A 27,737-nucleotide genomic window follows, 5' to 3' on the forward strand; every position below is an offset into this window, starting at 1 on the left:
AATCAAACTTCCTTCATTTTAGAATTATCAGGCTTATAATTTAATAATATTTGCTGATAATTAAATGAGCTTAAGGACCCGTTAATTTACAAACATTTCAGCGTGTATGTTTTATGAATTCTTTAAACAATCATTAAATGCCAAAACAAAATTAAGTCAACAAGTTCATGTCACCTGAAAAGGTCTTAACTGACTTAACTCACATGGTTTAAATTCGTGACTGGCATTTTGTGCAATGTGATTGAATTGTTGACATTTGCTTTACACTTTAATTGAGGACTTAGTTCGGTGTAACAATGGAAGATGTAGATCCTTTAGGAACACGACCTACAGTTGTGCAAATAGAAGATCTCACTCGATGGAACCTTACAGCTTTGTTAGAAACAAGAGAAAATGATAATAACTCTGAAGATTTTCATCCTTTTCCTTGGAGAAATGACTTAAACGCTAAAATTATTTTATGGTATGTAATTGATGCTATGGGCATGATGGGTGAAATCAATATTTTGGGTGTAATCTTTTATAGTGTCTAACGTTAACGGTCATAAAACTTTCGAGCATGATTTTTGTACTCAGATTTGAAAATCAACCAATCAAATTGCTGGATTTCATGTTTCGAGCTTGATTTTTGTTTGTAAGTAATGAACAATTCAGGAGTCAGTTTCACCAAAAAAACTTTGAACTAAGATTTGTCGTAAGTTACATACTGATGAATTGTTCATGACTTAATATTATGATCAATCTTAGTCTTAATTTTTTTTTTTTTGTAACCAACTCCTGTTTTAAGGTAGATGTAATTTCAATGATTCAAACAATTCCAACAAGAAAACTGAAAGGTCTGATTTATATATACAACACACATGTATGTACAAAGCAATAAACAAAACTAAATATATAAATACAGTAAAACCTGTATAAACCGGCCGGCTACGGGACTATGAAAAAGGGCCGGTTTAGACAGTGAGCCGGTTTATTCAGGTTTCCGTTTTGACCGGAAGTTTATGACTTGAGACGTCCGACATTTTGCATGTAAAAGTTTTCTCTGATCATAAATTATATCTGATAAATTAAAATACTTTCACTTCGTTTTCATTGTTTGCATTTGCATCATAATGCTCGCGTTGTTTGGATTGTGAGACGAGAGTTTCGTTTTATTCCCATGATCAATAATTTGAAATGTTGGAATGGCCGATTAAAAAGCCAGATTATTATCAAACGTAATTTCATCACTTTCGAAACGTTGTTGTATAGTGTACAATATCCATTGATTGTTGTCATCCGGGTATTTTTCATTATCAAGGTCATTTGTTTAGGGGTTCACAACAGGGAACCCATGATTTCGAAATCACGATGTGAATTTCTTACTCCGCGATTTTAATTTGTTTATCCAAGTTAAAACGTAAGTTCAATCCGAATTATATTCGGTGTGTTTTTTCGTTTACTTGTTTATAATGTTTTAATAAATAATACAGCTCACTACTACAACGAATGTAGGTTCACAGTTTGACACCTGACTAATTGATAATCAATTATGTTTTAATTGCATATCGATCATTGAAATTTATTAGACAAACCGGTTTTGACAGGTAATAATTAATGTAATTAAGAGTATTGGGACTTCATAATTAGACCGGAATTCGAAATACACAAGGTCCGGTTTACAAAGGGTATTTTAACAAAGACTTTGTATGGAAAAATATGGGACTTTTATTTTCGGCCGGAATGGACAGGAATCCGGTTTATTCAGGGTCCGGTTTAATCAGGTTTGACTGTATAAGAAAATGGTATGAGCTGATGAGTGCCAGTGAGAAAACTCTCCATTCAAATCACAATTTATAAAAGTAAATCATTATAAGTCAAGGTACTGCCTTCAACACAGAGCCTTGGCTAACAGTCACACCAAACAGTAAACTATAAAGGGCCCCAAAAATTACTACTGTAAAACCATTCAAACAGGAAAACCAAGGGTCTAATCTTTTTAAAAGGCAACAAAGAACAAATAGATATGCATGTACAACATGTACAAAAATGTAGGAAGATGTGATGTAAGTGCCAATGAGACAACTCTCCATCCAAATAACAATTAAAGTAAATTAAACAATTATAGGTCAATGTAGGGCCTTCAACACAGCGCCTTGGCTCACACTGAACAACAAGCTACATGTATAACGGCCCCCAAAATTACTAGTGTAAAACCATTCAAACGGGAAAACCAACAGTCTAATTGAATTACAGGCTTCTGATTTTAATCATTTAGGACAGGCACATACAGAATTTTGAAGGATGAATTAAGCAAATGGCACTCTTATTTTGTAATTTTGTAGGTGTGGTGACGTAACAACATTAGATGTACATGCTCTTGTTCACTCTACAAATGAGAAACTGAATGATAAAAGTATAGAAACAGAGACATTGTATGCCAAGGCTGGACAGGAACTTGTAGATGAAATTAGAAATAATGTGAGAGGTAAGTACATTGTTTACTCTAAAAAGTCAGGACATGGTTTGTTTAAATTTGTTATACTTAAATACTGTTAAAAGTTAGGACATATTGTTACATGTACCACAAAATTCATGAACTCAGATGAGATTAAAAACAAGTATTTTCTTATCCAAGGAAGGGAATGAACTTGTACATGCCTCTCGATAAGATTAAGAATAATTTCAACAGTAAGTTGTGTAGAAAGTGGGGACATATTATGCCAATAGATATAGGAAGATGTGGTGTGAGTGCCAATGAGACAATTCTCCATCCAAATAACAGCCATAAACTCAGACAATGTGAAGAAAGTACTGTAAAAAGGCAGGACATGTTTATTTGCTATTTCCAGGCTTAACATGAACTCAGATGATATTAGCAATACCGAAAAAATTAAGAACATTTGGTAAAAAGTCAGATCATAAAAATTCTTTCAAAATTTGTTGCTATTTTTTTCCAAGCTCTGTGATCATGCTGATCATCTTCCAATTTCAAAGAAATTAACCATTTTTAACTGAAACAAAAGAAGTAGTAGTTTTCAAAAGCTTTGACATTTTATTTTAAAGTTGCCTGTAAATTGGGTTAATGGGGAAGGGGACTTCGGGGTTTTGATTTGGCCTTCTTGCTGTATTGATCTGAGTGCCACTGATGAGTGTAATGTAGACTAAATGTCCTTTTGAAATTGCAGATTGTAGGCCTTGTGTCTTTGATGAATTATGGTATATGTTTGGTGCATTCAAAGTAGATTCCAGCTTAAGCATTATCATTTCTAAAAAAAATAATTATCATATACACATGAATATCACAGTATTCATAAACTAAGATGGTAATACAGTATTTATTTTTCAGTATGTAAAACAGGAGAAGCTAAGTTAACCAAAGGCCACAAACTTCTTGCCCGATATGTCTTACACACTGTTGGACCTCGCTATAATGTAAAATATATCACTGCTGCTGAGAGCGCCCTCTTTAGTTGTTACAGAAATGTCATGCAATTGGTCAGGTATATAGAATGTTATTGTTTTGTTTCAACTATTGAGTATTTCTAAGATGTTATAACATTTTCAATGCTTCTTGATTTTTATTCATTTGAAATCTTGAAGTTGTTAGAACACAAAATCTTCAATTTATGCAGTAAAAACAGAGGCAAAAAATTAATGTAAATATATGCAATATGTCCATATACTTTTAATCAAACAGATAAAATTATTAAGATTTAGATACAGCATCTTTTTGTGTAAATGCTTTGTCTTGGTTAAGATGTAAGAAACTTGATGGTTTAAGAAAAACTACATTTAAAAATTATGATCAATAGTGTTTTCATTTTTACAGAGAGAATTCTATAAAGTCTGTAGCGCTGTACCCAATACATTCAACAAAAAGAAGTTACCCTGTTAAAGAAGGAGCACATCTAGCTATTAGTAAGTATCAGACTGGTCCATTAAGGATATGCCTCCCCCTCCCCTCAACAAAAAGAAGTTACCCTGTTAAAGAAAGAGCACAGCTTTTAGTAAGTATCAGACTGAATGCATCAGGAATGTGCCTCCCGTTCCCCATTATTATTACTTCAATTCCAATTTCCAGAATTCAATTATAATCCTACAAATTCAATTTAGGATTCTAGAAATGAAATAGTGCATAGCTGTGAAAGGGATAGTACTTAGCTGCTTACAAAACATTTTGAAATGATTAGCAAAATCAGATAATAATGCATATATAAGGCATAAAAAGATTTCAAGAATGTATTATAAAGGGGCATAACTTTGAAACTTGAAAGTGGTAATAAGAAAATATTTCTGTTTGTTATTGAAGGAACAATAAGAAGATTCTTAGAGAAATATGGAGATGACATAGAGACAATTATATTTTGTTGTAATGAAGAGTCAATTGTAAGTAAAAGAATTAAAATACAGAATTTGAATTAAAAGAAAAAGATAAAAGAAAAAAATACCATACAAATGTTGACTTACCAGAATTGGAGAATTGACATATTTATTATATTGTAATCAGTGTTTAATTGGTAATTGATTTAATATATTACAAATTTTGAAGGCAGCCTGACACATACAAACACTGCAAGTTTTCTATTGATTTCAGAAATCAAAAATCCTAATCTTGCAGCTACTTCCCTGCATAGGTCAAATACAAGAGAAAACAAACTATTTTTTTATCAATTACCTACAGTACGCCCAGAGAGTTTGTAATCGCGAACTTTTATCACCGATTTCCGAGTGTAGCGGTGTGACACCGCGAATCACGGATTCTACTCCCAATTTCCTCCAAAGATTCTCTCCCAACACCGCGTGGCTGTTAATTGGTTTATTGCCCATCGGATGAACTGAAAATTAATGACGCGTGACAACATAATCGGATTAGCCAGATTTATTACCTTTGTACATTTAATCGATCTTGATTGCACCTGTGTGCTTTAAAATACGTTATTTAAATGTCCATTCATTGTCAGATAAAAGTGTGACATTTTTATTTAAAATAAGATAATTATTCTTATGATGCCCATGTCATTGTCATATGAAATGAAACGTAAAAACGTATAAAAATACGAATAAAATACTTATTCAGTATTTTCATTATAGTCCGATCAGTTCATAATTTTTGTTTTTTCAACAAAGTTTCATCAAAGATGATTTTACCACAATTAGAACCTTTTAAGGCCTACTCAGTGAGCAATATCCGGTTCATTAATAGTTCAATATTATATAATTAATATCAACTGGCTTAAAACAAAATGATGTTTTTACGGTAATTTGTCCAATCTAAATCAAACCCTAGAGTTAATTTATCGGACCAACAAGTGAACTCTGTTACTTTCAATTTATTTTGAAATGTAAAATATTATGTTCCACTACCTCGGTAGATTACCGACTTGAAATATTTGAATTTAAAAAAGAAACTGTAAAGTGACAAATAGTTTTGTATGCAATGTGGCAGCCCTATATTCATAAATACTGAGATAATTCCCCGCCCAGACACAACACAATAATCACAACCTTATTTAAATATATGAAGAAATAAAATCACGTGTTTTTTATCTGTTATGATCTGTTATTGATCTTTTATTATTTAAAATAAAATTGGATTGGCGCAATCCGTATTTTACTGCTCGTTAAAAGTCCTCGGCGAAATATAAAAAGAAGTATTTCAACAATTTATACTATAGAATATTAAAATGAAATTATATCGTACAAGAAAGAAATATGTAAAAAAAATGTGGATCGGATTTTTACGATCGACACATTTTCACAGAAGTTCTCTACCAACGCCCATCAGGAACTGAACGACATGCATCCTGTTTTCATCTACCATTAATGTATAGTGTTGACTATGGAAGTATAAATAATGTCCAGGTTTATGTCCTCTGTTGACTGAGAAACGTATAAATAAAAGGCTGATGTTCGTTTATTCAGAAAAGGAATAAAATTTAGAATCCGGTTAATCAATTGCAAAAGGACCTTCTAGAGCCTCAATCTTAACGCACACAAATGTCAATCATTACAAAGCAAGTTTAAACCTTCGATTCAATGAATTTTCCCACGGTTATCCAGAAAGGTCACCTGAGTTTACTGTTACATGATACTATTTCCCGCCAAATAAAAATCTCGTGGACAAAATTAATGTCACTATTTTTAGCATTCAATATTGTGAGCGAGGTCAAGTTCAAGTTAAACCACGCACTGTTGATCACTGAGATGCGTGTCGTCTTCCCACGGCAATTAATTGTTTTAAAAATATTAAAAGATCACTGTTCTAAATACAACACAAAAGTTTACATTCATTGTGCGTAAATGAATATTATGCAACGACGAGTTGATGCAGCTATAGATGTATTCCTGTTGTAGCCGAAATGTATTATATATATCATAAAGTAATGTTAATCGTGAAGAGAAAATGCCGTAGACTTATTAAGCATAACGAATGGTGAATAGTATTTTCTTTTTTACTTGCATATACAAGTTTTAAGACACGTAATTTTCTTTAAACTCACTGCTCACATTTTATACCTTCAGCGTTAGTTTCCGTTTATTTTCACGCAAGTATGTCTCTTTTCGTAAGTTATATCAATTACCGATAAATTAAAAAAAAAACGAGGTCATAATCAAGTATAGATTTTTTTTATAAAACTTAATACAATTGAAAGCATTAACAACAACGTTTTGGATTTTAAAACTTTTATTTTGTAATCGTAAAATGGAAATGGCGTAGAATTATTAGCATAACATATAGTGAATAATATTTTCTTTTTTACTTGTAGTATAAAAATTTTGAGACGTGTAATTTTTCTTTAAACTGCCCTCATTTATTCAGCGTTAGTCTCCGTTTATTGTTGCACAATTATATCTCTTTTAGTAAATTAAATATTTATTTACTGATAAAAAAACGGAAGTCAAAATCAAATATAGTTGTTTAAAAAATTGATTAAAATGTACAGTGTAATTGAAAGAATTAACAACAACGTTTTGCTTTTTATTTTAATCTTTCATTTCTTTCAAGCAATCAGATATAACCTGATAATCAATAGACAGGAAATACAATTGTTTAATTACATTAGAAATCTCACATACCTTGACTGTCACGTGCCGGCATAGATCAGACGGATTAGGGCAATTAATTACCTGGTGTCACACCGCGTCACACCAGACTGGGAGAGATGTCGCTAATACAATAAACAAAAGGTAGCGGATTTACGCGGAAGTCGGAGGGAATACTCCCAAATTTCTCCGAGAATTTTGGGAGGGATGTCGGAGTTTCCTGGTGTTACACCAGCAAAAATATCGGAGTATGGAGTTTGGGATTACAAACTCCTTGGGCGTACTGTAGGTAGAAAAGTAAACAAAGGGAACAACTCTGCATTTACTTTGTTGATATGCATTTATTTACATATAACTAACAGATATAGTTTCTTTAGAATGAGCTTTGCCGGTTTAATTGTATAACAGACTTTAAAGTAGGGGGTTCATGTGTATATGTAGTAGGTCATTTAATAATTTATCAATGTATGTGCATATATGATATACATGTATATGAAAAATTACTATATGGAAGTATTTTGATTGTTCTTGAATTATTAATTTTAATGTAAAAAAAACCTTTTTATACGACCGCAAAATTTGAAAAAATTTTCGTCGTATATTGCTATCAACTTGGCGTCGTCGTCTGCGTCGTCATCGTCATCGTCCAAATACTTTTAGTTTTCGCACTCTAACTTTAGTAAAAGTGAATAGAAATCTATGAAATTTTAACACAAGGTTTATGACCACAAAAGAAAGGTTGGTATTGATTTTTGGAGTTTTGGTCCCAACATTTTAGGAATTAGGGGCCAAAAAGGGTCCAAATAAGCATTTTCTTGGTTTTCGCACTATAACTTTAGTTTAAGTTAATAGAAATCTATGAAATTTTGACACAAGGTTTATGAACACAAAAGAAAGGTTGGGATTGATTTTGGGAGTTTTGGTTTCAACAGTTTAGGAATTGGGGGCCAAAAAAGGGCCCAAATAAGCATTATGCTTGGTTTTCGCACAATAACTTTAGTTTAAGTAAATAGAAATCAATGAAATTTAAACACAATGTTTATGACCACAAAAGGAAGGTTGGTATACATTTTGGGAGTTTAGGTCCCAACAGTTTAGGAATTAGGGGCCAAAAAGGGACCCAAATAAGCATTTTTCTTGGTTTTCGCACCATAACATTAGTATAAGTAAATAGAAATCTATGAAATTTAAACACAAGGCCAAGGTTTATGACCATAAAAGGAAAATTGAATAATTGGGGTTCTTTGATATGCCGAATCTAACTGTGTATGTAGATTCTTAACTTTTGGTCCCGTTTTGAAATTGGTCTACATTAAGGTCCAAAGGGTCCAAAATTAAACTTAGTTTGATTTTGACAAAAAATGAATCGGTTGGGTTCTTTTATATGCTGAATCTAAAAATGTACTTAGATTCTTGATTATTGGCCCAGTTTTTAAGTTGGTTCAAATCGGAGTCCATAATTAAACTTTGTTTGATTTCATCAAAAATTGAATAAATGGGGTTCTTTGATATGCCAAATCTAACTGTGTATGTAGATTCTTCATTTTTGGTCCTGTTTTCAAATTGGTCTACATTAAAGTCCAAATGGTCCAAAATTAAACTTAGTTTGATTTTAACAAAAATTGAAATCTTGGGGTTCTTTGATATGCTGAATCCAAACATGTACTTAGATTATTGATTATGGGCCCAGTTTTCAAGTTGTTCCAAATCAGGATCTAAAATTATTATATTAGGTATTGTGCAATAGCAAGTCTTTTCAATTGCACAGTATTGCGCAATGGCAAGAAATATCTAATTGCACAATATTGTGAAATAGCAATTTTTTTTTTAATTAGAGTTATCTTTCTTTGTCCAGAATAGTAAGCAAGAAATATATAATTGCACAATATTTTGCAATAGCAAGATTTTTTTTTAATTGGAGTTATCTTTCTTTGTCCAGAATCAACTTAAATCTTTGTTATATACAATATACAATGTATATTCACTTTTTACTAATAACTGATAAATTAAAATAATCTTTACCATTCAGTGATAACAAGCAGTTTTTTTACATCTTAATACTTTATGATGTATTTAAATGAGTAGTTATTGTTGCAAACTCCATTAGAAATTTTAATTGAGATTAGTTTTGGAATAAGGGAAAGGGGGATGTGATTAAAAAAATTGGGTTCAATTTTTCTCATTTGAAATTTCATAAATAAAAAGAAAATTTCTTCAAACATTTTTTGAGAGGATTAATATTCAACAGCATAGTGAATTGCTCTAAGAGAAAACAAAAATTTTAAGTTCATTAGAACACATTCATTCTGTGTCAGAAACCTATGCTGTGTCAACTATTTAATCACAATCCAAATTTAGAGCTGAATCCAGCTTGAATGTTGTGTCCATACTTGCCCCAACCGTTCAGGGTTCAACCTCTGCGGTCGTCTAAAGCTACGCCCTGTGGAGCATCTGGTTTATGAATGCTATTGTAAAGAAAAATTAGTACAATTTCCAAAATGACACAAATTTTCTATTGCTCACTATATTTGCAATTTTTTTGTTAAATTTTTTAGCTCACCTGGCCCGAAGGGCCAAGTGAGCTTATGCCATCAATTGGCGTCCGTCGTCTGTCGTCGTCCGTCGTCGTAAGAATCTTATCCTCTGAAACTACTGGGCCAAATACTTCCAAACTTTAACTGAATGTTCCTTAGGGTATCTAGTTTATAAATTGTATCCGAAGTTTTGATCTATCAACAAACATGGTCGCCATTGCTAAAAATAGAACATAGGGGTCAAATGCAGTTTTTGGCTTATAACTCAAAAACCAAAACATTTAGAGCAAATCTGACAAGGGGTAATATTTTTTATCAGGTCAACATCTATCTGCCCTGAAATTTTTAGATGAATCAGATATTCTGTTGTTGGGTTGCTGCCCCTGAATTGGTAATTTTAAGGAAATTTTGCTGTTTTTGGTTATTATCTTGAATATTATTATAGATAGAGATAAACTGTAAACAGCAATAATGTTCAGCAAAGTAAGATCTACAAATAAGTCAACATGATCGAAATGGTCAGTTGACCCCTTTAGGAGTTATTGCCCTTTATAGTCAATTTTTTACCATTTTTCATAAACCTTAGTAATCTTTTACAAAAATGTTCTCCTCTGAAACTACTGGGCCAAATACTTCCAAACTTTAACTGAATGTTCCTTAGGGTATCTAGTTTATAAATTGTATCTGAAGTTTTGATCTATCAACAAACATGGTCGCCATTGCTAAAAATAGAACATAGGGGTCAAATGCAGTTTTTGGCTTATAACTCAAAAACCAAAGCATTTAGAGCAAATCTGACATGGGGTAAAATTGTTTATCAGGTCAAGATCTATCTGCCCTGAAATTTTCAGATGAATCAGATATTCTGTTGTTGGGTTGCTGCTCCTGAATTGATAATTTAAAGGAAATTTTGCTGTTTTTGGTTATTATCTTGAATATTATTATAGATAGAGATAAACTGTAAACAGCAATAATGTTCAAAGATCTACAAATAAGTCAATTTGACCAAAATTGTCAATTAACCCCTTAAGGAGTTATTGCCCTTTAAAGACTTTTTTCACAATTTGTTCATCATGTTTACTTACTTTAAAAAATCTTCTCCTTTGAAACTGCTGTATCAATTTCAGCCAAACTTAGGCTGAATGAGTTTCAGAGTATCTAGTATAAATTTTATATTTTATTTCCTTGTATGTAAAGAAACATAGCTCCTATGGCTAAAATAGAACATAGTAGAAAATGATTTTTTTTTTGCTTTTGAAGAAAGTAGGACTATCCAAAAAACATTTAAAAAATTGAAAAGCCAAAATAATGATTTAACCAAAAGAATTAAGGTGAGCGATTCAGGCTCGTGAGAGCCTCTTGTTTTATTATTTATTTTTTACCAGGATGCCTATTTGAAAATTTTACCCTTGTATTTTCCTCGAAATGAAACTGAGGAAAAAATAGCAGTAACAGAATTGCCCCTAGATATAGGGAATGAGGATGGAGAACCAGTTATACCAGAGAGACAGATTAGAATTATGGATAAACCTACACTGGCAGCCATGAGTAAGTTTGAACAGGGTATCAGTCATTTGGTTGTATAAAATGATTAAAATCAAAGCTTTATACAGGCTTTGGTGGCCAAGTGGTTTAAGTAGTTCTACTACTGTTATCACTAGTCAGTGTGGGTGCAATGACTCTGATCTTAAATGACTAGGATTGTCATTTTTAGCTTACCTGGCCCGAAGGGCAAAGTGAGCTTATGCCATCACTGGGTGTCCGTCGTCGTCCGTCATCTGTCGTCGTAAACTATTTTAAGAATCTTCTACTCTGAAACTACAAGGCCAAATACTTCCAAACTTTAACTGAATGTTCCTTAGGGTATCTAGTTTATAAATTGTATCCGAAGTTTTGATCTATCAACAAACATGGTCGCAATTGCTAAAAATAGAACATAGGGGTCAAATGCAGTTTTTGGCTTATATCTCAAAAAAGAAAGCATTTAGAGCAAATCTAACATGGGGGTAAAAATGTTCATTAGGTCAAGATCTATCAGCCCTGAAATTTTCAGATGAATCAAACAACCCATTGTTGGGTTGCTGCCACTTAATTGGTAATTTTAAGGAAATTTTGCAGATTTTGGTCATTATCTTGAATATTATTATAGATAAAGATAAACTGTAAACAGCAAAAATGATCAGCAAAGTAAGATCTACAAATAAGTTAATATGATCAAAATTGTCAATTGACCCCTTAAGGGGTTATTGTCCTTTAATGACAATTTTTCACAATTTGTTCATCATATTTGCTAACTTTAAAAAATCTTCTCCTCTAAACCTACTCAACCAAATTCAACCAAACTTCAACTGAATGATCAGTAGGGTGTATAAAATAAACTTTGTGTTTTATTTTCTATTTCGTCAAAAAACATGGCCGTCATGGCTAAAAATAGAACACAGGGTAAAATGCAGTTTTTGGCTTATATCTCAAAAACTCCAGCATTTAGAGCAAATAAGACAAGAAGTTAAAGTATTAATTAGGTCAAGGTCTACCTGACCTGAAATTTTCAGCCGAATTGGGTAACTGGTTTTTCAGGTATAATGCCCCTGAATTGATGATTTTAAAGAAATTTTGCAGTTTTGGGTTATTATCTTGAATATTATTATAGATACAGATAAACTGTTAATAGCAAAAATGTTAAGCAAAGTAAGATCTACAAATAAGTCAATTTGACCAAAATTGTCAATTGACCCCTTAAGGAGTAATGGCCTTTTAAAGACTTTTTTCACAATTTTTCATCAGGTTGACTTACTTTAAAAAATCTTCTCTTTTGAAACTGCTGTATCAATTTCAGCCAAACTTAGGCTAAATGAGTTTCAGAGTATCTAGTATAAATTTTATATTTTATTTCCTTGTATGTCAAGAAACATAGCTCCTATGGCTAAAATAGAACATAGGAGAATTTTTATTTTTTTTTTGCTTTTGAAGAAAATAGGACGATTCAAAGAACATTTAAATAAATTGAAAATCCAAAATAATCATTGATGAGAGATTTAACCAAAAAAATTAAGGTGATGGATTCAGGCTCTTGAGAGTCTCTTGTTGTCTAACAAAGGTCTGTGGTTTTGGTTTTTATACGACCGCAAATTTTGAAAAAATTTTCGTCATATATTGCTATCACGTTGGCGTCGTCGTCGTCGTCGTCGTCCGAATACTTTTAGTTTTCGCACTCTAACTTTAGTAAAAGTGAATAGAAATCTATGAAATTTTAACACAAGGTTTATGACCATAAAAGGAAGGCTGGTATTGATTTTGGGAGTTTTGGTCCCAACATTTTAGGAATTAGGGGCCAAAAAGGGCCCAAATAAGCATTTTCTTGGTTTTCGCACTATAACTTTAGTTTAAGTTAATAGAAATCTATGAAATTTTGACACAAGGTTTATGACCACAAAAGAAAGGTTGGGATTGATTTTGGGAGTTTTGGTTTCAACAGTTTAGGAATTAGGGGCCAAAAAAGGGCCCAAATAAGCATTATTCTTGGTTTTCGCACAATAACTTTAGTTAAAGTAAATAGAAATCAATGAAATTTAAACACAATGTTTATGACCACAAAAGGAAGGTTGGTATTGATTTTGGGAGTTTCGGTCCCAACAGTTTAGGAATTAGGGGCCAAAAAGGGACCCAAATAAGCATTTTTCTTGGTTTTCGCACCATAGCGTTAGTATAAGTAAATAGAAATCTATGAAATTTATACACAAGGTTTATGACTATTAAAGGAAGGTTGGTATTGATTTTGGGAGTTTTGGTCCCAACAGTTAAGGAAAAAGGGGCCCAAAGGGTCCAAAATTAAATTTTGTTTGATTTCATCAAAATTGAATAATTGGGGTTCTTTAATATGCCGAATCTAACTGTGTATGTAGATTCTTAATTTTTGGTCCCGTTTTCAAATTGGTCTACATTAAGGTCCAAAGGGTCCAAAATTAAACTTAGTTTGATTTTAACAAAAATTGAAACCTTTGGGTTCTTTGATATGCTGAATCTAAAAATGTACTTAGATTTTTGATTATTGGCCCAGTTTTCAAGTTGGCCCAAATCGAGGTCCAAAATTAAACATTGTTTGATTTCATCAAAAATTGAATAATTGGGGTTCTTTGATATGTCAAATCTAACTGTGTATGTTGATTCTTAATTTTTGGTCCAGTTTTAAAATTGGTCTAAATTAAAGTGCAAAGGGTCCAAAATTAAACTAAGTTTGATTTTAACAAAAATTAAATTCTTGGGCCTCTTTGATATGCTGAATCTAAACATGTACTTATAGATTTTTGATTATGGGCCCAGTTTTCAAGTTGGTCCAAATTAGGATCTAAAATTATTATATTGAGTATTGTGCAATAGCAAGTCTTTTCAATTGCACAGTATTGTGCAATGGCAAGAAATATCTAATTTCACAACATTGTGAAATAGCAAATTTTTTTTTAAGTAAGAGTTATCTTTCTTTGTCCAGTATAGTAAGCAAGAAATATCTGCAAGAAATTTTTTTAATTGGAGTTATCTTTCTTTGTCCAGAATCAACTTTAATCTTTGTTATATACAATATACAATGTATATTCACTTTTTACTACCAACTGATAAATTTAAATAATCTTTACCATTCAGTGATAACAAGCAGTTTTTTTACATCTTAATATTTTATGATGTATTTAAATGAGTAGTAATTGTTGCAAACTCCATTAGAATATTTTAATTGAAATTAGTTTTGGAATAAGGGAAAGGGGGATGTGATTAAAAAATTGGGTTCAATTTTTCTCATTTGAAATTTCATAAATAAAAAGAAAATTTCTTCAAACATTTTTTTGAGAGGATTAATATTCAACAGCATAGTGAATTGCTCTAAGAGAAAACAAAAATTTTAAGTTCATTTGAATACATTCATTCTGTGTCAGAAACCTATGCTGTGTCAACTATTTAATCACAATCCAAATTTAGAGCGGAATCCAGCTTGAATGTTGTGTCCATACTTGCCCCAACCTTTCAGGGTTCAACCTCTGCGGTCGTATAAAGCTACGCCCTGCGGAGCATCTGGTTCTCTGAGCACTCCAGCTTCCTCCACCAATAAAAACTGGCTGCAGAGGAAAATATTCCAAAAGTGTCATTAAAACACTAAAAAAATAGCTATATAGTTACCTATCAAAGCTTCGGATAAACCCACACTTGCAGCCATGAGTAAATTTCAGCAGGGTATCAGTCACACATGGTGTAACCTATCAAAACTATGGATAAACTATTAAACCTACCATAGCAGCCAATCATAATTAATAGATAAGCCATGAGTAAGTACATAAATTATGAACAGAGTGTCAGTCATACTGGAATGACAAATCAAAGCTTTACAATGTACATAAACCATAAAAAAATACCCTGTCATCCAATTAGAACTATGAATAAACAATAAAAACCTACCATGGCATCCAATCAGAATTGTTGATAAATCTACACTGGTAGCTTTGAGTAAGAATCAGCAGGGAATCAGTCACACAAGGGGTAATCAATCAAAATTATAGATAAGCCTAAACTAACAACCTTTAATAACAAGGTTAAGCAGGCTATATATTAATTTACCAGCCTGCACAGATTTCTTATTTAGAAATAAGACATTGTGCACAAATTTGACTTTTTCTCTTTCTGTAAGGATAGCACTCAAATAAGACTGATCACATTTTTTAACAGCGTCCATGTTCTTTATTGTCTGGAATTTGCAGTTGATATTTGGCACTGTATATTAAACAAACAACAATCAATCATTTAGTCGAATTTATTATAGATATTTGTGTTACTTCTTTCAGGGAAAAGTTCTCTAGACGGGTTTGAAGAAACAGTAGATTTAAACAAAGAATTTGCAACTTCTACTATTGTTGAGGTTGGTAGGCATCCATTTGCTAAGATGGAAGAAAATCCTGACACTCATAAAAAGACACATATGTATGGTAAAACAACAGATGAACAGAGGGTACAGGACAATAAAAGGAGGTATGTTTATTCTTAAGGTTTCTACATATGAAAAGAAGATGTGGTATGATCGGCAATGAGATCTGGCCTTGCGGTCATAAAACTTTCGAGTCAGTTTTTTGTACTCATACTCAAAAATCAACCAATCAAAATGTTAGATTTCATGTTTCGAGCATGATTTTTGTGCTCTGAGCAAAGTTTTATGACTTCAGCCCCTGTTGTTGTTCTGTTACTTATTTTTTTATAATAAGTGTTCAAAATCATTATTGTTAAGATTTTAAGGTCATAATCATCAGCCTTCTAGACAGCATTTTGTATTGAAATGAATTATCATTGATACAGTCATAATTATTAACCAGATGCTCCGCAGGGCGTAGCTTTATACGACCGCAGAGGTTGAACCCTGAACGGTTGGGGCAAGTATGGACACAACATTCAAGCTGGATTCCGCTCTAAATTTGGATTGTGATTAAATAGTTGACACAGCATAGGTTTCTGACACAGAATGAATGTATTCAAATGAATTTAAAATTTTTGTTTTCTCTTAGAGCAATTCACTATGCTGTTGAATATTAATCCTCTCCAGGGGCAGATGCAGGAATTTTCCAAAGGGGGGGTGCTATCCCAGGGCAAAGGGGGGGTGCAAAACATATGTCCCGATACAAATGCATTGATCGACCAAAATAAAGGGGGGGTGCGAACCCCTGGAACCCCCCCTCTGGATCCGCCACTGCTCTCAAAAAAATGTTTGAAGAAATTTTCTTTTTATTTATGAAATTTCAAATGAGAAAAATTGAACCCAATTTTTTAATCACATCCCCCTTTCCCTTATTCCAAAACTAATTTCAATTAAAATATTCTAGTGGAGTTTGCAACAATTACTACTCATTTAAATACATCATAAAATATTAAGATGTAAAAAAAAACTGCTTGTTATCACTGAATGGTAAAGATTATTTAAATTTATCAGTTGGTAGTAAAAAGTGAATATACATTGTATATTGTATATAACAAAGATTTAAGTTGATTCTGGACAAAGAAAGATAACTCCAATTAAAAAAATTTCTTGCAGATATTTTTGCTTACTATACTGGACAAAGAAAGATAACTCTTAATTAAAAAAAAATTTGCTATTTCACAATATTGTGAAATTAGATATTTCTTGCCATTGCACAATACTGTGCAATTGAAAAGACTTGCTATTGCACAATACTAATATAATAATTTTAGATCCTGATTTGGACCAACTTGAAAACTGGGCCCATAATCAAAAATCTAAGTACATGTTTAGATTCAGCATATCAAAGAGGCCCAAGAATTTAATTTTTGTTAAAATCAAACTTAGTTAAATTTTGGACCCTTTGCACTTTAATTTAGACCAATTTTAAAACTGGACCAAAAATTAAGAATCTACATACACAGTTAGATTTGGCATATCAAAGAACCCCAATTATTCAATTTTTGATGAAATCAAACAATGTTTAATTTTGGACCTCGATTTGGGCCAACTTGAAAACTGGGCCAATAATCAAAAATCTAAGTACATTTTTAGATTCAGCATATCAAAGAACCCCAAGGTTTCAATTTTTGTTAAAATCAAACTAAGTTTAATTTTGGACCCTTTGGACCTTAATGTAGACCAATTTGAAAACGGGACCAAAAATTAAGAATCTACATTCACAGTTAGATTCGGCATATTAAAGAACCCCAATCATTCAATTTTGATGAAATCAAACAAAGTTTAATTTTGGACCCTTTGGGCCCCTTTTTCCTTAACTGTTGGGACCAAAACTCCCAAAATCAATACCAACCTTCCTTTTATAGTCATAAACCTTGTGTTTAAATTTCATAGATTTCTATTTACTTATACTAACGCTATGGTGCGAAAACCATTCAAAATTTGCGGTCGTATAAAAACTGTTTACCAAACTTTTAATTTTTCGAAATACATGTACTAAGGAATTTTAAACCTAGGGAAATATTACCTAAGCTGTATTTCGCAAAATATTTTTGGAACTTGGTTCTCCAATGCTCTTCAAAAAAATACATATTTGCCTGTTTTTAGCTCACCTGGCCCGAAGGGCCAAGTGAGCTTTTCTAATCACTTGGCGTCCGTCGTCGTCGTCCGTCGTCGTTAACTTTTACAAAAATCTTCTCCTCTGAAACTACTGGGCCAAATCAAACCAAACTTGGCCACAATCATCATTGGGGTATCTAGTTTAAAAAATGTGTGGCGTGACCCGGTCAACCAACCAAGATGGCCGCCACGGCTAAAAATAGAACATAGGGGTAAAATGCAGTTTTTGGCTTATAACTCAAAAACCAAAGCATTTAGAGCAAATCTGACAAGGGGTAAAAATGTTTATCAGGTCAAGATCTATCTGCCCTGAAATTTTCAGACGAATCAGACAACCCTTTGTTGGGTTGCTGCCCCTGAATTAGTAATTTTAAGGAAATTTTGCTGTTTTTGGTTATTATCTTGAATATTATTATAGATAGAGATAAACTGTAAACAGCAATAATGTTCATCAAAGTAAGATTAACAAATAAGTCAACATGACCGAAATGGTCAGTTGACCCCTTTAGGAGTTATTGCCCTTTATAGTCAATTTTTAACAATTTTCATTAATTTGGTAAATTTATGTAAATTTTTACCAAATATAGTTCTCTGTTACTAATGGGCAAAGTTCATGATAGATATAATTGTAAGAAGCAAAATCGTTCAGTAAAGTAAGAACTTCAAACACATCACCATCACCAAAATACAATTTTGTCATGAATCCATTTGTGTCCTTTGTTTAATGTGCACATAGACCAAGGTGAGCGACACAGGCTCTTTAGAGCCTCTAGTTTTCTTTACTGATGAGTCTTTTGTAGAAGAAAAATGTGTCTGGGGTAAAAACATTTAAGCCTTGTATCTATGATGAGTTTTACGTCAATATTGAAATGCTTCCATAAATGTACACCAATTATATCTGTACTTATCATGTGTGTCCTGGTACTTTTCAGACTTTTGAAAGAACAAACACTTGCAAGAATAAACTATGCTAATTTTTACTTCCAGGTATGAGAGATACCTAAAGCGAGCTAAGACTGAAGATTTAACAGACATTGCCGCACTAAAGTGTTTATACAGGACTGGTACTGATAAGTTTGGGAGACCAGTCATAGTTTTTGTGGGGAAATTATTTCCTGTTAATACTGTAGACTTAGACAAGGTTAGAATTAATTTTTAAGGAAGTCATATAAAACTCAGTGTGCAATAGATGATTTCCACAAGGGTACACTTTTTCAAAAACCTAACCCCTCGCCCCCTCAAATTTATAAATATAAGAAATAAGAAATTTGGAAATTTACAATAGACAACACAACAGCATCAGAATGTCATTTAATAACAACTTGCATGTAAGAGTTTCTGTTCTTGAATGGAATTGATATTTTGACCCTATTGGGTGCTTTAGGGATGTACAGCTCTGAGGAGCCAAAAATTTCTGGATTTAAACTTTTTTTCTAAACCTGATTTTGAGGTTTATATGACTGAAAAAAAATAATTGGGGAAGAAAAAAATGATATGGTGGTGTGCTTCTTTTTTTCATATGGCCCTTTGAACAGTCAGGGGAATTACTTAAACAAGTAATATTTAAAATTACCCATACAAGTAATGTTGAAAACGAGGCTATTTTGAATATAACTTATATAAGTAACTTTTATAAATATTAATTTTATAGGGGTCAACTATACATATTTTTAATACTAGCTTTAACAAATTTTCGCAGTCATCTTGTTATTTTTCCCATGAAATATGAAATCTAATCTTTCTGAAACACTAATTGCCTTTCTGACGCACTTATCTTTCATATCGATGCTTTTGGGTCAAAGATTGGTCTCTTGGGACTATTAAAAAATCATTTTCCTCAAAAATCTTGAAGCTAGACAGATATTAATAGATAGAAACTTGTGAATTAATTAAGACTTGAAGTTATTTATAATTTGTAACCCAAAACAATTACATATGTTCCTTAAATAAGTGTTATTACTAATTATTTCAAAGATGTATAAAATAACTTATTCAAGTAATATTTTTGTCATTATTTTTAAAGTAACCCTTAATCTCTATACTCCTCTTAAATCTAATAAATTCTTCATTTTATGATATAAAATACTGTAAAACTTCGTTAAAACTACATTTAGTCCATGCTTCTATTGAAATTTAACATAACTCTATTGAGTTATTTTATAATTTTTCAAAACAAAAATTACCTATACAAGTAACTAAAAAAAAAATACTTGTTTAAGTAATGCCCCTGACTGTTGAAAGTACTTAATTTTGATGATTTTCCAATTTTTCATCAATTTTTATCCATTTTTGGGCAAATTATTTTCGTGAAAAAAATCACAGTTCCACAATTTAACTTTTTTTTTTTTTTTAAAGTTACAGAGTACAGTTGTCCAAGCAGGGTAAGACAATGTATTTTCTATTTTCAGGCATTCCTCTATTTGATACGAGTGTTAGAGCCGATTGCTGAAAAAGATTATGTTGTTGTTTATTTTCACACTCAGTCTACGGCAGAAAATCATCCAACCATGAATTATCTCAAAAACGCATATTGTGTACTGGATGAAAAGTAAGTTTATTTGACAATAGTATTGAATTTCTCAACCTTATTGAAGTTCATCATAGTTTGTACTTGGCTTTAGGACATTTGTTGGAACTTAACTTGAGAAAGTGCTGCAGGGTATAGAAATTGTCCCTTTCCATTTTGGTAGTCTATATAGCTATAAGAGTTATGTGGGGTGTATGAATATTTAGCAATATTAAATCTTAGGGCAATAGCAATAATGTCTAGGGATTAATAAACACTTGCAATAACTCTTTGAGCTGTCTGCAGGTGGTGGGTCAATGCTAGACTAAATTTTTTACCTAACCAAGGTTATCAATTTTTAGAGGCAGTTCAAATTTCAAGCCTTTCAGTTAATTGATTATAAAAGAACAATAAATGATATTTTATACTGACTGAAATCCAGAAAATCCTGTTTTTTGCGCAACAAAAACTCATTTATTCTTTATTTTTATGCCCCACCTACGATAGTAGAGGGGCATTATGTTTTCTGGTCTGTGCGTCCGTTCGTCCGTTCGTTTGTCCTGCTTCAGGTTAAAGTTTTTGGTCAAGGTAGTTTTTGATGAAGTTGAAGTCCAACCGACTTCAAACTTAGTACACATGTTCCCTATGATATGATCTTTCTAATTTTAATGCCAAATTAGAGTTTTTACCCTAATGTCACGGTCCACTGAACATAGAAAATAATATTGCGAGTGGGGCATTCGTGTACTGGGGACACATTCTTGTTTAAAAGTGAATTATTAATTTCAGCATTTTCAACTCCTGAATGAACTTGGCCAATATTTGTCATTTAACAGTCATGTTGTGTCAAGAGAGGAATCCTTTAGATTTTAAGGGATCAGGTGTTCTAACTCCCTCATACTTGTATAGTTATATCCTAGAAAATTTAGACCAAGAAAGAAAAGTTAAGTGGTTACCATACCTTATTTTCTTATTTAAACAAAATAAATTTTAAGACTTGAAATACATTTATTGAAAATCACCTGAATATAATTCACCTTGTATAACCCAGGGAAGTATACACATGGGGCCCTGTGTTTACAATCCATTGTCCAGGGATAAACAGTGGACTCTTATTTTTAAATCACAAGAACAAAAGAATTTCCAAAAACTGTTGTTATATTCTCTTTTACAGATATAAAAAGAATTTAAAAGCTTTTTACGTGGTTCATCCAACATGGTGGTCAAAGGTATAGTTTTAAGAAATAGAATTTAAATTTACTATGATAAAATAAAAAAAATACCATAATTTTATCATGATTTTGTTATTCATATTTGAAAATTATAATTTATGAGGATTTTATAAAAAATCTGTGGTATCTAGTTATTTTCACGATGGTCAACTTATGGTTTAATTAACAAAAAAAAAGCACTGGATGATTCAATGATTAAACTCTTCCACAAACTTAAACATGTTAAAGAAAAACTTTTTTAATATTTTGATTTAGTCAAAATTTTAGAAACATGTATAACAGTCAATTTTTTTATTCTTACATTCTTCTGATTTATGTTTACAGCTGACAACATGGTATTTCACAACTTTCACAGCGTCAGATCTCAAAAATAAAGTATATAACCTGAAAGGTGTTCAGTATTTGTATGGTACAATTTCTCCTGATCAACTTGATGTACCATCATTTGTTATAAACTATGACACTGAGGTTTGTACTGAACTCTATTTCGTCTTAGAAAATTAGCTACATATTTATTACATCCAATGGATTTCCTGTTTGTATGATTTTACCAAATGAGTCATACCATCTGTCCTTTGTTAATATGGGAATTTTTTCAATAACAAATTTTGAAATCTTATCACATAAACTTTAATAATAACTTGAACCTGACCTTCGAGGGAAAGAAAAGGACATTTAGTATAAAATACTTAGATGAGGTATAATTGTATATAAGACAAATGATGTAAATGGTAGAAACTATAGGTTGCCATACAGCCTTTAACAATGAGCAAAACTTATACCCCATAGCTAAGCTCATTATAGATACCAGGATTATAATTTAGTGTTTATGGCAGACCCATGTTTCATCTACAAAATATTCATCAGTGAATCAAAAAAGGTTTGAGAAGCCAAGCTATAGAAGGCCCTGACAATATAAAATGTCAAATTCAAATTAGAAAGCTAACCGCCTGATATATGTACAAAACAACAAACGAAAAACAAAAATGACATCATTTATAAATATTTGCTAACTGAAAACATTATAATGCTAAAACATTGATGTTTATCACATTTTCCTGTGAAGTTAAAGATTATAGCTTCTTAATTTTTGAGACCAAAATGTTATATTTTATCTAAAATTTCCATGAAAATGAAAAGTGAATCTGACAAAAAGGGATGGAATTGTTTTGAAGATGGGTTGCATGTCCATTCTAATATTCAAAGTAATAATCAATGATCACAGTGTACAAGCGGACAGTGACACAAAACGGAAGTTGCTGATCTGTCCGACGGCGATCGGCTCGTTGTTTTTCAAAAAAATATAGAATATCAACACAAAGTGTCCCATAATGGATTGTTCAGCAGCTCAAGGTAAGTGAATAACTACAATGATGTATTTTTGACCATTTAAAGCTTATTTTATGCATTTAGCAACAACCGTCATTTTAAAATAACTCCTGATCATGAAGAGGGGTCAAAATTTTGCGATTTTTCGAGTCATAAATCTTAACAAAACTCCGAAAATTCAAACATTTTCAAGATTTTTAATCGATACATAGTTGAATAATCATATTCCGCATACACACACAAAAGTTTGGTTCATTTTTTTTTTATTATATTGTCACAATTGAATCTTTTCTATTCAAAGTGTACTGTCCGCCTCGTTGCCACCGTATGTTTTCATACTGTCCGATTCGTTGGTCATATTCATGATCGATATCTTAAGCAAAAGTAAGATTGAAACATGCAATTTATCCACATTCATGACCGATTTCCTAGGAAATATCAACATTTATAAAATGTTACTGATTATTACATATAAAAAGCATTGTTAATGCATGCACATGAAAATTTAATATACGTTTCTCTAGTTTGTTTTAGGAAAATGGGGCACGTAGGTGATTTTTATGGTATATTTATTCATACATTCATGTGGAACATTGTTATTTTTATCACTTAAAAACATAAATAGGGGTAATAACTTTTCATGAAAAATACAACCATGCAACAAAAGTTATTTCTAGGCCTTTTATAGCTGACTATGCGGTATGGGCTTTGCTCATTGTTGAAGGCCGTACGGTGACCTATAGTTGTTCATTTCTGTGTCATTTAATTTGTTCTCTTGTTTAGAGTTGTCTCATTGGCAATTACACCAAATCTTCTTTTTTATATTTATAAACGTTTGACACAGAAAATCAAAACAATAGTTTTTTACACCCAGTTTGCGTCTTATTTCACCAATAATCAAACAAATCTCATGGCTTGGAATTCAAGTCAAAAAGAATCAATTGAAAAGTTACGGTGTACTTGAATGGTCCATGAGTTTGTTTTCCTATTGCCTTAGTAGAGGTAAGAATACTTATATACACACATTTAACATGAAGTATGCGGTGAAGCCTTTCTTGTTAAATTTTTTATCATAACTTGCATTTATTCTGTATGAGTTATTATTCAATTCTTATATGTACAAATCATCGATTAAATAAATTAATATGAATACATTCACGTTACTTAATACATGTATTTGTAATCGCTTAGGCAGTTGCGGATCCAGGCGGTCGGGGGTCCGGGGTTGGGAACCCTAGTTACTTTTTTTTTAATCTTTCATCTGGGTATGAATTCTCTCTTAACAATTTCTGGATCCGCTCCTGAATTATATTTTATATTATATTATAATTGTCACTATGTATGTAATAACCATCCTTTTGTAGTTGGTTTGGTATAACACAAAAGTTTTTCGTCTGAAGAATGCATTTATTTTGAATATAAACCTTTATTTTAAGTGTTTGTTCCGGATGGCGAATTATATTGTGGTCTATTATTTCGGAAAATATTTTGCACGAAAACAAGCATGTTGTACAACTATAAGGATTACTAGTACTCATCATGTATATCTGAAAATATAAGCAAAACATTATTTATTTGATGTTCTTAAGTGCGCTGCATCACTCACTATCATCTACTGTTGTTTTAAAATAACTTTTAAACAAGAATGTGACCATAGTACACGGATGCCCCACTCGCACTATCGTTTTCTATGTTCATTAGGCCGTAAAATTGGATCAAAACTCTAATTTTGCATTAAATTAGAAAGATCATGTCATAGGGAACATGTGTACTGAATTCACCATGCATTTATTAGAATATTATATCGGTAGAGAATCTAACAACAAGGTCCGCAAACGATGAATACGAGCAGCAGACATGAGTAAAGGTTCTGGAAGAGAGACCAATGTCCCCCTTTAATTGACACGAGATCCAAGCTGAATATATAATCTATAAATATTTTCCATATATAATCATAGACAGTATCTGTGTTGAATAAAGTTTAAATGTGGATAAATTGCATGTTTCAATCTTACTTTTGCTTAAGATATCGATCATGAATATGACCAACGAATCGGACAGTATGAAAACATACGGTGGCAACGAGGCGGACAGTACACTTTGAATAGAAAAGATTCAATTGTGACAATACAATAAAAAAAAATGAACCAAACTTTTGTGTGTGTATGCGGAATATGATTATTCAACTATGTATCGATTAAAAATCTTGAAAATGTTTGAATTTTCGGAGTTTTGTTAAGATTTATGACTCGAAAAATCGCAAAATTTTGACCCCTCTTCATGATCAGGAGTTATTTTAAAAAGACGGTTGATGCTAAAAGCATAAAATAAGCTTTAAATGGTCAGAAATACATCATTGTAGTTATTCACTTACCTTGAGCTGCTGAACAATCCATTATGGGACACTTTGTGTTGATATTCTATATTTTTTTGAAAAACAACGAGCCGATCGCCGTCGGACAGATCAGCAACTTCCGTTTTGTGTCACTGTCCGCTTGTACACTGTGATGAGTGTGGGGGGTATTTGAATTTTTTTTTTTAACATAATCAAATAAATAAAACAAGTTGGTCGGTTTAATAAAATTTATTCTTAAAGGAAATAGCACATCATCTTTGAACTAACATTTCAATAGTACAAATTTTAATTATATTTTCACAGATTAACGGATTTAGATATTATGTTCCGCCTGAGCAAGAAGAAGCGGCTGGACTGTGACGAAAGCTTTTAGACTTAGATAGAAAGCACACTGTTATATTGTTTTGGAGTATATAAGTACATTTTGGCTTGACTAAGATAGAAAGCAAACTGTTATATTATTTTTTGGAGTATATTAGTACATTTTGACTTCAATATTTTTGAGAGATTTTTTAATATCTGTGATATTACATATGATGATCCTTTATTTAGCATATTTGTAAGAAATAGGGTAATTTTCAACCTTCAATGTTTATAGTTATTGCTTCTTTGCAAATTTTCTTTCCTCTTTACTCTTGGTTGACCTTGAGTTTCAGTTTTACTGAGTGTGATGTTGTAAGTTAACTCTTCAGATATCGATAGAAATCTGCCGACAACCAGTCACTTGAGAGTGAGATTGAAATTTTCCAACTTTGGAAAATAAATTTTCAAATTTCTGATCCCCCACTTATTGGCCACATAATTATAATACATATAGCCTTCTAGTCAATGGCCTAGTGCATATACAGCTAATTTCAATGGTAGAGTCTTTTGTTTGATGTAACCATAGAGTGACACAAAACTGTCATTGAGATTATGTATTAGGCAATACATACATGTATGTAAAAGAATTATATAAAAGTTATAAAAAAAAGTATTTACAAGTGATATTTTATATGTGTATAGTTGTTGATTTGATGACAACAAAATAAAATCATATTCTGATCAGTATTATAGCTAGAATAAAAGGACACATAGTAACGTTAACACAGTTTCTAGTCTGATAAGCCAAACTTAATCATTTTTTGAAGATACAAATTTGAAATAATTCAATAGATTTATTTATTTTTGTTTGATTTATTCATAAAGATATTTTTATAATAATAATTTGCAACTCATTGAAAATCTTGAATAACAACTTTAAATATATAAATGTAATTGTTTTTTTGTTAATGTATGATAAATGTACCAACTTGAAGATTGAAAGAAGAAAATCTGATGATTGAGTGGGTTGATGTATAAACAGGTTATTTATTTATAATAAACGTATTTTTGTATTCTGTATTGCTGTATAGATTTTTTTCTAAATATCATATGAACTTTATATGAGGACAAGAATGAGGTATGGTACCACAAGACGAATGACGGTAATATTTGTTAAACTAATGATAACGATTAACGTTTTACTCCATTTGACACTAACAGTAGCTTCAAAATGAGATTAGAAAAATGATGACAAAAAAAGTCTCATTTCACAAATTCACACTAAAGGTAGTAAAAAACATAGGCTTGACCCTAAAGGGCATTCCTATCCTCATATATATGTGATTTTTTTTCTATATACCATATGAATATGTCAATTTCTTTTACAATGGAGTTGAATATATTTTTTTATTTTCTTAGTACAGATGTGTGGTTTTTTTTATAGAATTCATATTGAATTAAAATGTTATGCTTTATACTTTGAATAATACATGTATGGATATCTAAAAGTTAGAGAGGCCGCAATATATGAAAGGAAAGTAGAAAATATTTAGATATATTTATATTGCTTTATAAGTGCGACTGTGTCTCGGTACAAAATTTTGAATTGTTGTTGTCACCATATGGGATTCATAGTAAACTATTTTGTTAAACTGTGAAAATGACTTGTGTTGTTTATAATTTATTCATGGTGGGATTTAATTAATGGTAATTTTTTTTTTATAAAGGAAAAGGTATGATAAAGACACTTTTTCTGCCCCCTTAAATTCCAAAATCAAAAGTATTATAAATCCTTTAAATGTTCATATTAAACTTTAGTCTGACATCAGTTTTAATATTTTATTTTAGTTTGTCTTACATATTAGCTTTAGGGCTTTAAACTTGCATTTTAGTGCAAAACACCAAAAGCTGAAGTATAACTTTGTGTTGTCATTGATTTAAAGTTATGAGCAGCAGCTTTTCCCAAGAAGATGTTGCTTTGAAATGTGTTTTACAATGATTATAATATGTTTTAAAACAAATTTACAGTCAAGCTCATAAATATTTTAACCAAGATTATATCAGAAATGATTTTTTTTTGTCAAATATATATAATTTTCTTCATGTTTATGACATTGATGTCATAGTGACATTACAAGTAACCTTTTTGTTTTCAGATTATAATAACCTGTTTATTTATCAATAAAATTAACCAAATTTTGAAAGGCTTGAATAAGTTAACTATTTTTACAATTTAAGGGGCCAAATAAAGGCTCTTAATTATCGTACCTCCTTCTTTAACATCTGTGAAATATTTTGTATGTAAATTTTGTTACATAAAACATATACCAGATTTTTTTTAATTTGTTATGAACAAATTTGTCACAAATTAAAATATTGAAACAAG

General features: G+C 31.4%; 1 protein-coding gene across 1 annotated transcript; it reads left to right on the forward strand.

Moving 5' to 3' along the window:
- Nucleotides 1–27,737, forward strand: LOC134686730 (protein GDAP2 homolog). Its single transcript, XM_063546437.1, has 12 exons — nucleotides 1–463; nucleotides 2,325–2,467; nucleotides 3,329–3,482; nucleotides 3,812–3,900; nucleotides 4,292–4,368; nucleotides 10,946–11,108; nucleotides 15,386–15,569; nucleotides 18,613–18,766; nucleotides 20,034–20,173; nucleotides 21,306–21,360; nucleotides 21,688–21,831; nucleotides 25,352–27,737. Exons 1-12 carry the CDS (start codon nucleotides 297–299, stop codon nucleotides 25,406–25,408), a joined length of 1,527 nt encoding a protein of 508 aa, XP_063402507.1. The 5' UTR covers nucleotides 1–296; the 3' UTR covers nucleotides 25,409–27,737.

Source organism: Mytilus trossulus, chromosome 10, assembly GCF_036588685.1.
Source record: "Mytilus trossulus isolate FHL-02 chromosome 10, PNRI_Mtr1.1.1.hap1, whole genome shotgun sequence".
Lineage (NCBI taxonomy): Eukaryota > Metazoa > Mollusca > Bivalvia > Mytilida > Mytilidae > Mytilus > Mytilus trossulus.